The sequence below is a fragment of the Cavenderia fasciculata genome, assembly GCF_000203815.1.
Source record: "Cavenderia fasciculata unplaced genomic scaffold Scf_EU5ZYIE01DZOHE-5, whole genome shotgun sequence".
Taxonomy (NCBI): Eukaryota; Evosea; class Eumycetozoa; order Acytosteliales; family Cavenderiaceae; genus Cavenderia; species Cavenderia fasciculata.
Window position 1 is genome coordinate 560,517 of NW_004457644.1, and position 15,945 is coordinate 576,461.

Sequence of the window (15,945 nt, forward strand, 5' to 3'; positions counted from 1 at the left end):
CTTTGTCAGAAGTTCTTGTTTTCTTGTGACACGACTACTATTTATAGAAGATATTTTCTTCTTCTTTTTGGAGTAATAATAATAATATGTCTTGTTGCTCTTGTCTTTCTCTTAAAAAAGTATATGAATAAATAATTGTTTGTTTGTTCACTTGGTTTTTGTTTTTTTACTAATACCTCATACAAGTATACTCGAGAGATGAAAGTTTGAAAAGGTTCAAGAGTAAAATATTTAATTAATTATTTTTATTTTTTATTTTTTATTTTTTTTTGGGTAGCCTATGGTGAGTGGGTTATTATAATATAAGATTTTTTTTGTTCAAAATCTATCTATATATCGAAATATGAAATATATATATCTTTATTTGAATCAAAAAGGACAGAGGTGATAATTATGATCAATCTTGTGAATATTATAATGACAACAAATTTGTTTAAATGTTTATTTATTTATTAATGACTCATTCATTCATTGGTTTTGTACAGACCAAATAATAATGGTTCTATCACCACTTCCAGTTGTTACAATGTATTTATCATCCTTTGAAAACATAACAGATGTAACATGTGATGAATGTCCTTTGTAAATTCTTTTGTTTGTCTAAATAATTAAATTAAATAATTAAAATAATTAATTAATAGGTATACTTTTTTTTATCTTTTCTTTTTTAATATTTCTACTTACATTTTCATTATTGACAGGATATTTAAATAAATTAACATTAAATGTATCATCACCAGTAACAAGTAAATCTTGAGAGTTTGATCTATAGACACTATTGATATCTGATCCATCTTCACCTTTACTCCATATTCCTTGGACTGGCCATCCAAGCTTACAACTCCAAGTTGCCCATTCAGTGTCTTTGAGTGTATGAGATTGAGTGATTTGAAGACTTGTTTTAGCGTCCCAGAATAAAAGCTCGTATGCTTCACAATTGGATTGAAGATAGTTTCCATCAACAGACCAGTCAATGTGGAGTATAGCACTCTTGTGACCTGAGCAAGTTGTAAACTTTTCAACCAATTTACCATCTACATTTAGGTTAGCAAGAACAATATCATCATTGTGACTACCAATTGCCAATCTAGATCCATCAGGTGAGAACTTTAATACACTTATTTTCTTTGCATCTTTTGAAATCAATACTTCTTGAATAAATGTAGCTACAGCACCGCTGTCTTGACGTTTATATACTTGAATATAACCATTATTTAAACCGACAACAATAGTTTTAGTGTCAGGTGATAAGGTGACTGATTCAGATGGACCTCCAACCTTTATCTTTTCAACTTGCTCCCAAGTAGACCCATTCTTTTTCCAGATGCGTACAGTCTCGTCGGCAGAGCTAGTTACCAACTCGCCGTTATTAGCAAAGAATGCACAGTTTACATCTCCACCATGACCATGTGCAATGGATTGGAATTGTGGTTCTTGCTCATTGAATGAGATAATGACAATATCACTTGTTTGTGTACCGACTAGTATGTTTCCATCGGCAACTCTCAGCGAACGGATAGGAGTGGATGAACTGACATCTGGGATGACGATCTGAGCGTGTCCGTGATAGGTGGTGCTTGTGTGATCTGTCGATGACCAGAAACTCACCTTTCCATCACCTGCAGACGCATAAATCTGGTCAGTCACCTTGCACAGCGACATGACTGGTCCATTGTAAGCAGACTTTGTGATATGAGCGATATTGACTTGTTCCATCACAAGAATCGTTCCATCATTTGCACCAAACACTGTAGTGCTAGGTGACAATGGTAAATAACTATGAATAGCCGAGATAGTATTAGATGTACCTAAAATACCCTTTTTCTTGGTCCATGCAGCTGCAGCTGTTGTAGCATCACTACCATCAATAGTCCAAAAATTAATATGTTTTTCACCAAAACTAACAAATGATAGGTCTTTTTTACTTGTTATAAAAGGAGAGAATCTAGCACTAAATACACGATAAGAGTTGATTTCAGATTTGATCATTGTCTGTTTCTTCCAATCCCAAAGTTGAATGGTTGATTTGTCGTCTCTGAAAGCAGCCAACAAGTATTTACCATCTTTGGGTGAAAAGGAGAGTGATGCAACACCTTGTAGTTTGCCAGCTGACAATTTAGCGATCACCGATAGATCTTTGGCATTCCAAATGTATATAATCACCTCTTTACCAAGTTGACCAGTTGCAATAATATTATGGTCGTCTGGATGAATGGTCAATGCAACAATATCATCGGTATGTTGATTAAAGAACTTTTGTTCACCAGTCTTTGTATTTTGAACTACACCCAAAGCAGCCGATGGATAAACAACATGATCTTGATCAATTTTAAATAGATTATTTCTACTATCATGTGATCTGAATCCCAAAACATGACTTGGTGACAATGTCACACTTGGTTCTTTACCATCACTTGTCTTTGGATTACTTGGACTATGAATAGACCCTAACCATGAATGAAATGCATTATTAAATGTTTTTTTTGTTGATTTAACTACAAAAAAAAAGAAATAAAAGAAATAAAAAGAAAGAGATATTAATATTAATATTAATTGATTTCAACAAACTATTTCAACAAACTACAAATACATACCACCTGATGAATTATCATGAATTGATAATGATTCCATTTCTTTTATTTATTTAATAATACAAATACAAATAACACAATTACAACAACAAATATAAATAACTTAATTAAAGGGCGATTCTTTCTTCTTCCTACACCATCTAGTTTGAAAAAGGTAAAAAGATTAAAATATCTTCTTCAATTTTTTTTTTCAACATTTCCTCTTTCATAGTGTTTGCGTGTTATGTTGAGAGCAATCATATTATTATTTGTGTATAGGTGTGAATATTTTAATATCTTCAAAACTAACATTTTTACAACACGTAAATAAATAAACTATAACTTTTTACTTGTATCTGATTAACATATGAAAGTAGAAGAAGACTAAGAACTAAAGTTTTATAATGACGATTTTGAGGATTATTTTTTTATTTTAATTTTTTTTTTTCAATGATCATTCACACTCTGTGTGTGCAGAGTCTCGTTTCATTATCATCATCATTGCTTTAGTGTTTGTTTAGATATCTTTAATATATAAATTAAAAGTAGAAAGTAGAAATGGCACAACAATTCTGGAGAGTCGCTGGTTTAACTTACCTCGAATACGTCAACCTTACTAGCTCACACCTTCGTAACTGTCTCAAGGACAAGTTCAAGGTTGCTGCCAAGAACAGAGAAGCCTTTGCTTCAACTTACACCTCCTTTGCTAACGGAAAGGAAGTCAGCACCAGTACGTATTATATAATATGTGATACATACAAACACACATATAATCAGATGAGCAACCCCACCTCTTTATATAGATCTATTTATGAACAAAGATCACTAACTAATACAATCACTACCTACTACTTACTACTTACAACTATTATACTATAGTCAACATTACTTATTCTGATGTCATCCCAACCCCAAAGAAGAACTAAATCAATTAATTAATTAAATAATAATAGATAATAGTATAATAATTTGTAAAGCAGACATAGAGAGAATGAATAAATAATATAGATTAAAAGATATTACGAACTAAACAAACAAATCAAATCATATTCGTATCAACAAACAAATCAAATGAATGAACAAAATCAACAAGAAAGATGGATGGTGATTAATTCAATTGGTTTAAAATAGATGATTGATTTATTCTTTCTTTAATCTATCAATATAAGAGCCAGAATTTCTTTTTGTAAGGATTTCAACACCTGTTTCAGTGATCAACAAAGTTTGTTCAAATTGTGCAGATCTCTTACCGTCCATAGTGACGGCAGTCCAATCATCTGGCCAAATGGTATCTTTCCATGAACCTTCATTAATCATTGGTTCAATTGTAAAGATATGTCCTGCTTTCATTGTTCCAACTGCTTTGTTATCTTTTAAATAATAATAATTAATTAATATTGTTTGTTTGTTTAAATATGTTTGATTTGTTTGATTTGTTTATATCTTACTAGCATAATGAGGAACAGTTGGATTACAATGGAAAAGTCTACCAACACCATGACCACAAAAGTTTCTAACGACAGAGAGGTTGTGAGCAGAAGCATGCTTTTGAATGACATCACCGAGTTCTCTATACATTACACCTGGTTTACAGATGGCAATTGCTTTCTCTAAACATTCATAGGCAACACGGACAAGAGTTTGACCGGCTTCATCAACATTACCTATTAAAAAGGTTTCATTGAGATCAGAGTGGAAACCCTTGTAATAGACACTGACGTCTACATTGAGGATGTCACCGTCTTGAAGTGGACGGAGATCAGGAATACCATGACAAATGGTTTCATTGACCGATGTACAACACGATTTTGGGAAACCAAGATAGTTGAGAGGAGATGGGTATCCACCACGTTCAATGATTGCATTATGTACAATAATATCAATTTCCTCGGTTGTCATTCCAATCTTTGCTACATTTCCTGCAATATCTAATGCTTCTCTACCAATCTAAAAAGTACAATTAATATATATATATAAATCATCATTATATATATCTTTGATACAAACTCTACAAGCTTCACGCATAGATTCAATTTCTTCAGGAGTATGTACTACGATGGGAGTCTTTTTACGATCGGCTTTTCTTTCACTATGTGGAATAGAATCGATTGCATAGTCTGGTAAAAGGGTGCCTTCAGGTGCCTTTCTTTGTGGTGTCACCTTGAATGGTCTAAGTTTACCTGTAAAGTTGTATCCCTTGAATTCATTTCCTGCTTGTTTACGTTCTACGTCGGAATCTATCAACAACAAATTTGAATCAATACATTTTCATTCTTCACATTCTTCTATCCTTATCTTCTTATCTTCTCTTCTCTTCTTGTCTTGTCTTGTCTTACAATGTACGATTTTATGTAAATGCCATAATGATTTGAAACATTCTTGTGAACAAAAGTTTGCTACTGGCAAGCTAAGCTTTTCACAATTGGGACAATGGAAATTAGATTGTTTGCCACAAGTTAAACACTTGTCTTCTTCAGTTTTTGCTGTAGTACTAGTACTCATTATCTCTTTCTAGTAATATATATAAATAGAGTGTTTGAACTAAAGTGTTTTTTGAGGTTGGTGGATGAACGAAAGTGACAGAAACATCGTTATTCCCTTTTTCGCCTTTTTTTATTATTTTTTACAAACTCCAAGTCGACATGTATGATTGTTTGAGTTCATTTTAGATAGTTATATATTATATATATTTAGAAGAGAGATAGAGAAGAAATGTCAAAAGTTAGAGACCCAATTACAGATACTGCATGTCATATTTTAAAGGGAGCAGTTGTGACTGTTCTAGGTACACCTGTTACAGCATCGGTTGAATGTAACAACAAAGTCAAGGGTAGATTGACAGTCGAATACGACTCTGACGTCAAACCATCAGACGAGAATGTAAAGAGAATCGAAAAGGAAGCAAACAATATTGTCAAGGCTAACCTCCCACTCAAAGCATTCTCAATGGATCGTAAAGAAGCTGAAACCAAATACACTGAATCTAAAGTTAACAATACTTATATATACGATAAATTCCCTGTTCCAGAGTAAGCAAATACAAATACACAAATGTATATTTAGAAAATGTATGATTATTAATATGTTTAACTTTGCTTTTGCAGATCAGTGACAACATTAACATTGGTAGAAATTGAAAATTGGAATATTAATTGTTGTCCAGCACAACATTTGGAAAAGACTGGTGATATTGGATACATAAAGATTATTGGTACTAATCATCGTCCACAAAAGAAAGAGTTTGAATTGAGATTTGAAATTGTCAGCAAGGAGGCTGTCGAAGCTGAACAAGCAGCTCAAGATAAATCACGTTTGGAAAAGGAAAAGAAGATCAAGGATGAACAAGATCGTCTCAAGAGAGAATCTACCAACATTGAATTGGTCACCAAACGTGTCATGGAAATTACTCTTGCCAATCAACAAGATAAATCTAAAGCAATCACTGAAATCTCTACTCTTTTAAACATACTAAAAAATAATTCTTATATGAATGGTATGAATTGTACTATTTCAAAACAATAGTAATATTAATATTAATACTAATAATAATAACTATAATAAATAATTTAAATTATTATATATATACAAAATTTACATATTTCTTTATTATTATTATTGTTTATCCCTCCCCTCTACTATTATTATTATATTATTGTTGTAATTCTGGTGGTTGTTGTTGTTGATTTACAATTGGAATTGGAACATTATTATGATTAATATCAACTATTTGATGTGAATCGTTCATTTGTTCTTGTTGTTGTTGATTATTATTATTTTTCGGTTGATTTTGATTATTATTTTGATTATTACAATTTGATTGTTGTTGTTGTTGTTGTTGTTGATGTTGTTGAGCCCATCTCCAAAACCAAAAGTCGGCAACTGAAACATGATTGTTGGCACCGAATAATGATAAAAAGTTGAGTCTGTACATGGAGAATGCAGTGATTGTGCCAATGAACCAACCCTCTAATACATTCATAAAGGTGTGACGATAGTCGACTATACGAGAGACACCAATTAAAAGTGCGGCAGTGATACAAAACATCACTAAAACATATATGATAAGATGACCTCTATTTCTAAAGGTCTTGAGACGTGCGTGTAGGAATAGTGCTAGATATACTAGTCCACCAGCTGCCAATCCAGCATGACCAGATGGATGTGAAGACATTGCATCATTGACATCACTCTTACTACCTCTACAAATATCACTAGAATAATAAATCCCTCCATATCCAGTACCAACTGTGACACCAGGTATAATTAAAGGATCACATCTTGATAAAAAGTTTGGTCTCAAACCTCCAATAAAACATTTAAATATTGCTACCATCATTAATGTTATTGCTATAATCAATCAAACAAACAAACAATAATAAATTAAAAGTAAGTATGTATTAATAATATATTTTCTTTTCTTTTTTGGATATATATATACGTACCAATAGTTTGAACTAGACCAAGTTGAGCATGATGAAAATCATGCCAATTACGTTTATGAGCCAAAGTTGTTAGAAAGATGATTACTATTGGTATGACCATAGAGACGGTGACTAGGATTGGAAAGGGTATTAATTCGGGTACGACGGGATATGAAATGGTTGGATCGGTCAGAGTAAAAAGTCTACCACGAACAGGTAAGAAATAGAACAAGAATGCACCACATAGAGCTGCAATCAAACTAAACACCCAATCGAATAGATACATTGCCAATCTATACCTCTTTCTAAATCCAAAGTTAAACATTGCATCTCGATCATATTGAAATAAATCTTCTTGTTGTTTTTCTTGTCTATGTTGTTGTTGATATTGTAATTTATGATGTTGTTGTTGTGATACTTGATATTGTTGATATAAATGATCCAATTCATTTTTACATTTTGAACATTTCGATGTAGTTGATGATACATCTTCATTATTTATATCTTGTCCCATTATTTATTATTTATTATTTATCTCTCTCTATCTTTTGTTTATATATATATATGATCAAAATAAATAATGATTAAAAGTTTCGTTGTTTCAATTGTGTTGTAGTAGTCGATGTGGTTGTTTGAAAGGGGGTTCTAAATTCGATCCCGAAGAAGTGTTCTGTTGTTGTTTTTTGCGATTACACCCCAATAAACAGCGTTAGTGATTAATAAATGAATTTTTGATATTCTCTGAATTGTTGAAATGAAATAAATTAGATAACGTTGATGATAGTGATAGTGATGAGTAGAGAATGAATGAAACGAAACGAAATGATCTTTTCTTTGTTGTTTATATAGACAATAATGATCTAATTAATTTAAGAGCAATATTCTTAAAAATCAAAGAAGTTTATTATCATAAAAAACCATGGACTCCGATGCAATTGGCAATTGCAAATATAAAAAAAATTAAATCAAAAAAACTATAATTAATTATTATTATTTCTTTCTTTTTCAAAGTTTTTTAGTTTTTTAGTTTTTTGTTTTATTAATAGATGGACACAAACAATAATTTCCTTGATTTTTAAAAAGGTAGTTGAGTATTGTGTTATTGCACCAAATAAAAAAAAGAGGAGCACTGTATTTGTTTTAATTTAATTAAATTTCTTAGAGACCATAGTTATGGCCACCATGAGAGTGTCCGTGGTCTCCTCCACCGTGAGAGTGTCCATGGTCTCCACCACCGTGAGAATGACCGTGGTCACCACCACCATGAGAGTGTCCATGATCTCCTCCACCATGAGAATGTCCATGGTCTCCACCGTGAGAGTGACCGTGGTCTCCTCCACCGTGAGAATGTCCATGTGAATGTGCACCACCACCATGAGAGTGTCCATGTCCATGTGAATGACCATGTGAATGACCATGACCACCACCATGAGATTCAGTAGGAATATTAATATATTCTATTTTTCTAGCATTTGGATTTAAAGTATCAGCAATAAATGCTGCATATTGAGCAATACCAATTGGATACTCTTCAAGCATCATATAATCAACTTGCATCAATTGAGAATAAGAAGTTCTAATTTTAGATTGGAAATAATCACTCTATAAAATATATAGTAAAGTAAAAAGGTTAATATTATTATTAGATATAAAATGGTTATTGTAATCTATTCAATTCTTTACATTATGACTTTGTAAAATTTTAGTTGATAATAAAACTTGTTTTACAATGACAGAATCATAGTTGATTCTAGAGTTTCTAAGATTATATGAAGCTTGAGGATTCATTTGAGATTGTTGGATCGATTTGATATAATTATTTATATTATTTTTGTATCTTAATGAATAGGCATAACTATCAATAATCTCTCTTGTAACATTAATATTTGAACCTTGACTAGTTATATAACCATATCTCAAAGATGAAAAGATTGAACTTGTTGCAAGTTGTACCAATTCTCTATTAATAAATGGTAATCTAAAAAATAAATCAATTAATAATGAATCCAAGTTGGAATGTAATTAATATATATATTTCTTTCATACGTTGCATATTTAATATAAAATGGTTGATTATCAATATCAACATCTAGGGAAGGGTCAATAAAGGAAAGTGATTTGACACGATTTGGGTAACGATCAAATAACATGCTACCAATGACAGCACCAGTATCGTAGAGGAAAAGATGAGCCGACGGCATTTGAATGGCGTCCATAATATCGGCGAGACGATCTGCAAGATTAGAGTCTGAACAATTGGCAAGACTGTTTGAGAAACCAAAACATGGTAGATCAATCGCAACGGCTCTAAGATTTTCTCTATACATGTGTTCCATGACATTACGGTATGCAAAGCTAGTAGATGTTCTACCATGAACGAGTAACACTGATTCATTGGCAGGTACACGTTTACGACCAAGATCCTCCTCGTAGACTAGACGACCATCTTGATCACCCGACTGAACTACAAATACATTTATAATCTTTCTAGTTGATTTATCATAGACTGGTACCATTGTACCACTTTGATAATGAGCCAACAATGGAGGTGGCATATCCTTTAAAAATACTGATGGATCGATAACATCATAATCAACTTGATTAAATTTACTCCATGCAATAAATGTTATGATTATAATCATTATTATACCAATGATTCTTATACATGTTGCATTCTTTGGTTGAGATTGTTGTTGTTGTACTCTTGTCTTTGTAGTTGGTTTAACATTCTTTTTGTCTGCTGTCGTCGTAGATGGAGAAGAAGGAGATGGTGAAGAGGTAGTTGTAGAAGTAGAAGTAGAAACCTTCTTTCTATTTTTAATATCTTGGTGTTTATCTTCCATCCTTTTTTTGCGCTATGATAAAATAATAATAAACATGTGGTTCATTGCATCTTCATTCTTCAAAATCATGATCTTCACAAAAAAAAAAAAAATTAATTTAAAAGATAATATAAATAAATCTTTACTAGTTAGAACACACTTGTTAATTTATCATCTATACCATATATAATTAATAAAAGTATTTATATATTTTAATATTAAAAGATATCATTCAGATGGATATTTATGTAGTTTTTTTTTGTTGTGTACATGACGACCTAGCTCGGTCTCCCCTTTTTTTTGAGACAATGTCTTGTTGTTTGTCTTTTTTATTTATTTGTTACAAAGAGAGAGAAAGAGATATAGTATATATTATATAGTATAACATATTATAGAGTTAATCGTGATGGTAGGAGGATTACCATCATCAAAGTTATGGGAGATTGAATATAACGAATTAATATTTAAAGAGGTGATTGGTAAAGGCAACTTTGGGTGTGTCTATAGAGGTCTGTATCTATCGACAGAGGTTGCAATAAAACAAATTGAACCTACACTGTTTGAAGATCCAGACTATGCAAAGTATATTGAAAGAGAAGTTAAAGCTCTTAGGTATATCAGACACAATGGTATCGTCTATTTCTATGGAGCGTGTCATCATAGTACTGGCTTTTATCTAGTGACAGAGTTTGTAGATGGTATGGATCTACGTCGCTACATTAAAACCTTTGTTTCATCTCCTCCAAGTTGGTCAACTCGTATCTCTTTGATGTTGGATCTAGCAAAAACTTGTTACTTTCTTCACTCTAAGGGTATTCTTCATCGTGACCTAAAATCAAAGAATATACTTTTATATTTACAACCTGATTGTAAAATTCAACAACATCAAAATAATTATCAACAACAAAATAATATTAGTCAAAGTAATAATCAAAATAATAGTAATAATCAAAATATAAATTATAGTATAAAATCAAGTAAATTATGTGACCTTGGATTTGTTAGAATTGGTTCACAATATAGTAATGGAGAAGATAGTAGTAGTAGTGAAGAAGAAGAAGATGATGATGATGAAGATGAAGAAGAGGATAATGATACTAAATCATCGGTTTATAAATTTAATGGTAATGGAAAGATGGCAAAGAATAGACTTAGAAGGATGAGTATTTGTGGTACACCTTCATTTATGCCACCAGAAATATTACTACAGAAACGGTATGATTGGACAGCCGATGTATTTAGTTTTGGTGTTGTGTTGGCAGAGATTGTTACACGTCGTCGACCTGGTAAAGATCTTTGGGTTCGATCATCAGAGAATGGATTTGATATTAGTAAAGAGGAATTGGTCACTGGTCAAGATTTTGATTGTCCACCATCTCTCTTTGATCTATGTCTCAAATGTTGTAGTTATCGATCGATAGATAGACCAAAATTCTCAGATATTGTTTTCATTTTGGAAAATTTATTACAACAACAAATTGATCAAGAAGAACTACAACCAAACTCGAATAATGTTAATAATTTGATTGGTCAAAATCAAATCATTATCGAACCAATTTGTTATTTTAAACAATCTTTAAAATCAAATTATAGAAAAAGTATTAGATTACGTTCTGAATCTATTTCTAATCATTCCCCTATTCAACAACAACAAGAGGGTATATTAAAAATATCAAAAACAAAATATTTAAATGGTTGGAAAGATTTTGGTTTGGATATTTCAAAATTGGATCAAATTTGGATTATTTATTATTTAAAGTAAATAGAAAAAATAGATAGATAGATAGATAGATATATATTAATTTTAATTTGATTTAATTTTTTTAATAGTGAAAAGATTGAAATGACAATTGGAAAAATTAAATCAACAAGTGGTAAAAATAGTCTAACTATAAGTTATATGGATAATAATTTAATTGATAATGTATCAATTATAAATGTTAAATCATACAAGGAACAATTTCCTCATACCATTGACACTACATATATCCATTCCCATTCATCTTTTACTATTTCAAAGACATTTGGAAATATGACAATTTCAACAGTTGATAAAATATTGTGGCATAAAAATGTTGATCTTTTAATTCAAATACAATCAAATATTAGAAAATGGATTGTACAATCTAAATATCAACAACTTTTAAAAAATTGGAAACAAGATAATAACAATAACAATAACATTGTCCAACAAACTAGTTCTACGATTAAAGAATGGATGACAACAATTGATCAATTTATACAATCTGAAAAAGATTACAAGGAAAGATTAGATTTTATTGTTAAAGGTTATTTGGTACCTTTACAATCAAAATTTAGAATTAACAAACCTTTATTAAATTATAAGGAAATTACTGCAATCTTTTCAAATATTGAAACTATTATTGAAATTTCAAATAACCTATTATCAACTTTTCAACCAATCAATCAAGAATTGAAAAATACCACCACCTATCAACAACAACAATCATCTCCATCTACTTCACAATCACTTTCAACTATAGATTTTATTTTTAATAATAATAATAGAAATTTTCAATTTTTAAATTATTTTATTCAACATTTTGAAAATATCAAATCAATTTATGGAAAATATACCTATAATTTTAAATTTGCAATGAATATATTGGTTTGGTGTAGAGGAAATCCAGATTTTTCACGTTTCCTCGCTCAATCAAATACTCTTGGTGGTGATGAAGAATTTGATTTGGCTGCATTGTTGGCGTTGCCAGTGAATCGTATCCAAACTTATAATCTTCATCTATTGACTCTTACTCGTTTGGTTCCTGTCAAACATCCAGATTACAAGGATATCATGGCTGCTCATACCCTCATTACAAACCTAAGTAGTTTTCTTCAAAGTCAATTGGAAATGTCTTTAAATTATAGTTCAATCATGTCTACTGAAATTATGTTACAAAGTAGTAGTAATAGTAAAAAAGAACAAATTACATTATTGGCAAGTGGTAGATCTATTATTCGTCAAGGTCTCGTAGAACAATCTAGATATAATAATAATAATGTAAATGGATCATCATCATCATTATCTGCTTCTCCTTCTCCTTCACTTTATAATAGTTCTGGTAATGTCGGAGGAGGAAAGAAAAAATATCAATTAATTTTAATGACAGATTTAATTATTTTGGCAAAACCAATTCTTTCAAAGTGTAGTAATAGTAATAGTAAACCATCATCTTTATCCTCTTCTTCAACCTCGAATACAAAATATTATTTAAAAGAAAAGATGGTATTAAATTTAAGAATAGATCAAGTTAATTTGAAATTATCTGGTGATCATCCTTGTGGTATTATTTTAACTTTTGGTGTCAATGGTTCTAAATCTTATAGATTCCTTGCACCTACAGATGATGATGCTTATCATTGGGCATCTGATTTTGTTCGTACTATTCATTCAACTAATCCAATCTCAATTGATGAAAGTAATAATAGTAATAATAATAATAGTAATAATAGTGGTATAATAGATCAACAACTAGAAAAGAGTCCATCATTTATTCAAAGATTTAGACCAAGATCAACATCTATTCAAAGTACTCCTGATAAAAGGTCTACTGTTGGTACTGATCCATCTGGAATATTTAAAGTTCCCGATACTCCTCCTTCTTCACTATCATCATCTTTCAACACTCCTGGAAGTGAAAAGAAAAAATTCTCTACTCTTGTTAAAAGTAAATGGAAAAGAATAAAGTCTAGAGGAATACAAGACGATGACTTGATTTAAAAGAGAGAGAGAGAAAATGTATAAATAAATCTATAGAAATGATATTTATGAAAAGAAAGAGATTTATTTTCTGTTGGGCAGATAATCAGGAAAGCTTAATACTTTTAATAACACCATCTATTATTACATGAATGAATAAAGCAAAGTGAAAAATTGTTTGAAAAGAGAACAATCAAAAAGGAAGTTTGACCAAATCCACAAATGGAACACAACAAAATAAAATAATCAATTAATAAAAATAATTAAATGTACCTAGTCCAAGAGTAAGTCGAGTCGAGAGGAAATAATAGATATTTTTAGAGTGAGAAAGTAGAAATAAATAAAATAGAAATTATATTTTAATTGGAATACTCTACACTATAATGTGGGTACAGATGACTTCAAAGTATCTCATAAACTTGAGAGAGAGAAAGAAGTCTAAATCATAGCAATATTTAGTTGTCATGTTGAACAAATGAGGGGCCACCTTTTTTATGTTGTTACCTTTTTGAAAAAATCTATGACAGGTTTTCGTTGAACGTGACCCCAAACACCAAAAAATCTTGGTGGCGATAGGGGCAAGAATCAATACAAATTTTTTAAAACCGTCTTTTGTTGATCAGTTTTAAATACAAGCCAGTTTGTTTTATTTATAACTATATATTTTAATCCTCAAACAAATACAGAAACATGTCAATTTACGAAGATATTCTTAGAGCTCAAGTATGAAATAATAATTTATTCACATCTGACCCACGATACAAAATCAAATCGAGTGATCACGTGACTATAAATAACAACCACACATAACTAACAAAATTTCTTCAACATTTATAGGTTCAACAGGTAAACTAACTACATTGCAAGCATATCAACAACATCAACAACTACACACCAACAACCAACATCAGGAAACATAATAGTCAAAATGTTTGATTTTAAGGAACATTTTTTTTTACTATGGCGCCCACCCCTTTTATGTTTTTTACCTAAATACTAATATATATATATATATCTACTACTACTTTCTAAATACTTCTTATAGGGTAATATGGGAGGTAAAAAAGGCCCATTCGGTTACCTTGCTGCCAAGAAAAAGAAGAGACCAACCAAGGAGATCGTTTATGACAACTGGATGGCTTATCAAATCACTATCATGTCTGCTGAATTGTACAAGGCTACGTATGTTTTAATCAAATCCCTCTATTGCAATTCAAACATAATTCTAATCCAACTCCTCCTCCTCTATAGTGACAGCAATGGTCTATCTGATCCATACGTAAGAGTTGGAAAGGTTGTATCTGATGGTCTCTTTTCCAAAAAGTGGGTCACCCAAACCCCATCTATTTCCAAGACTCTCAACCCAGTCTGGAACTATACTGACGAATTTTCCGTCAACACTGGCAAGAGCTCTGCTCTCACTGTTGAGCTGTAAGTTACCATTATTTAATGTGGTATCAATACAATTAAATTAAAATTAATTAATTATTATTTTTTATTTATTTATTTTTCTCTAGCTGGGACAAGGACGCCCTAAAGGATGATTTCATCGGTAGGGCCACACTTATCATCCCCACACATCTTGGAGGATCCGAGAGCAAGACTTTGGAAATTTATGATCCAAAGAACAGCAAAATCATCAACGCCAAGGTCAAAATTTCCATCAAATGTACTGACAAGCTCACCAAGGATAAGTTCAATGCCTTGTACAGTTCCTCATCTATTTAAACTTAAATTAATTTAAAGTTAAAATAAAATATTTTGATTTACATGGTTTTATGAAAAAAAAAGAAGTGTCATTCCACAACAAATTTGTTCCTCAGCGCTTTTGTGACCATCTTTTTGAAATGGTCCACTTTGAATTATCTCAGCCAGAATCCAATGATATCGATTATTCGTACTGTTAAATCGTTCAGCCGAGGACTATGTCCAAACCTACTTCTTTATAAATAATAATTGAAAATTCAATTGAATCGAATGTTTCATTTTATTTAGTTGATTCAAATTATTCTCCCTGGTCATCCCACCAATAGCAAGAGAGAACAAACTCTCTCATAGAGTTTGTATTAAATATTTAAACATCTCCTCCTCTATAAACCTCTCTCTATCTCTTGAAATATTGATTAACATTGGTCCCAATAATTTTAGTAGAACAACTATGAAGTTACAGAATATTATTCTATTGCTATTGGTGATTGATAAACACCCGGGCTATGAATGCGGTGGGTGTTGGGGGGAGTTGATTTCTACTACTAAACACCCTTATCAAAAAGTTTGTTGTTACTACTCTACTACTTTAAAGAGGTTGAGGGGATGGTGATTAAAAAGAGGGTGGGGGAGTGATGCAATTCCATCTAGCCATATGATAGCAAATGCTCATGATGGAGCATTATTATATCCTCATATACCAA

At 31.2% G+C, this 15,945-nt stretch overlaps 8 protein-coding genes across 8 annotated transcripts; 4 read left to right on the top strand and 4 right to left on the bottom strand.

Annotated features, from left to right (window-relative positions):
• Positions 1 to 468: 468 nt before the first annotated feature.
• DFA_09363 (uncharacterized protein) lies at positions 469 to 2,631 on the bottom strand (the record flags this gene model as incomplete). Its single annotated transcript, XM_004354665.1, has 3 exons — positions 469 to 600; positions 685 to 2,495; positions 2,595 to 2,631. The coding sequence occupies 3 exons, from the start codon at positions 2,629 to 2,631 to the stop codon at positions 469 to 471; spliced, it is 1,980 nt and encodes a 659-aa protein (XP_004354717.1).
• A 497-nt stretch (positions 2,632 to 3,128) lies between these two features.
• On the top strand, positions 3,129 to 3,496 carry atp5e (ATP synthase epsilon chain; the record flags this gene model as incomplete). The annotated part of the gene is made up of 2 exons (XM_004354666.1): positions 3,129 to 3,300; positions 3,450 to 3,496. The coding sequence occupies 2 exons, from the start codon at positions 3,129 to 3,131 to the stop codon at positions 3,494 to 3,496; spliced, it is 219 nt and encodes a 72-aa protein (XP_004354718.1).
• Positions 3,497 to 3,710: 214 nt separating this feature from the next.
• metap1 (methionine aminopeptidase 1) lies at positions 3,711 to 5,072 on the bottom strand (the record flags this gene model as incomplete). The annotated part of the gene is made up of 4 exons (XM_004354667.1): positions 3,711 to 3,940; positions 4,019 to 4,517; positions 4,578 to 4,807; positions 4,907 to 5,072. The coding sequence occupies 4 exons, from the start codon at positions 5,070 to 5,072 to the stop codon at positions 3,711 to 3,713; spliced, it is 1,125 nt and encodes a 374-aa protein (XP_004354719.1).
• Positions 5,073 to 5,282: 210 nt separating this feature from the next.
• On the top strand, positions 5,283 to 6,092 carry DFA_09366 (putative alanyl-tRNA synthetase; the record flags this gene model as incomplete). Its single annotated transcript, XM_004354668.1, has 2 exons — positions 5,283 to 5,599; positions 5,675 to 6,092. The coding sequence occupies 2 exons, from the start codon at positions 5,283 to 5,285 to the stop codon at positions 6,090 to 6,092; spliced, it is 735 nt and encodes a 244-aa protein (XP_004354720.1).
• A 127-nt stretch (positions 6,093 to 6,219) lies between these two features.
• Positions 6,220 to 7,505, bottom strand: DFA_09367 (phosphoesterase; the record flags this gene model as incomplete). The annotated part of the gene is made up of 2 exons (XM_004354669.1): positions 6,220 to 6,917; positions 7,013 to 7,505. The coding sequence occupies 2 exons, from the start codon at positions 7,503 to 7,505 to the stop codon at positions 6,220 to 6,222; spliced, it is 1,191 nt and encodes a 396-aa protein (XP_004354721.1).
• A 644-nt stretch (positions 7,506 to 8,149) lies between these two features.
• On the bottom strand, positions 8,150 to 9,834 carry DFA_09368 (uncharacterized protein; the record flags this gene model as incomplete). The annotated part of the gene is made up of 3 exons (XM_004354670.1): positions 8,150 to 8,593; positions 8,675 to 8,969; positions 9,038 to 9,834. 3 exons carry the CDS (start codon positions 9,832 to 9,834, stop codon positions 8,150 to 8,152), a joined length of 1,536 nt encoding a protein of 511 aa, XP_004354722.1.
• A 287-nt stretch (positions 9,835 to 10,121) lies between these two features.
• kxcA (LISK family protein kinase) lies at positions 10,122 to 13,555 on the top strand (the record flags this gene model as incomplete). The annotated part of the gene is made up of 3 exons (XM_004354671.1): positions 10,122 to 10,178; positions 10,211 to 11,571; positions 11,644 to 13,555. 3 exons carry the CDS (start codon positions 10,122 to 10,124, stop codon positions 13,553 to 13,555), a joined length of 3,330 nt encoding a protein of 1,109 aa, XP_004354723.1.
• A 669-nt stretch (positions 13,556 to 14,224) lies between these two features.
• Positions 14,225 to 15,262, top strand: DFA_09370 (uncharacterized protein; the record flags this gene model as incomplete). The annotated part of the gene is made up of 4 exons (XM_004354672.1): positions 14,225 to 14,257; positions 14,580 to 14,716; positions 14,786 to 14,965; positions 15,052 to 15,262. The coding sequence occupies 4 exons, from the start codon at positions 14,225 to 14,227 to the stop codon at positions 15,260 to 15,262; spliced, it is 561 nt and encodes a 186-aa protein (XP_004354724.1).
• Between the last annotated feature and the right edge of the window lie 683 nt (positions 15,263 to 15,945).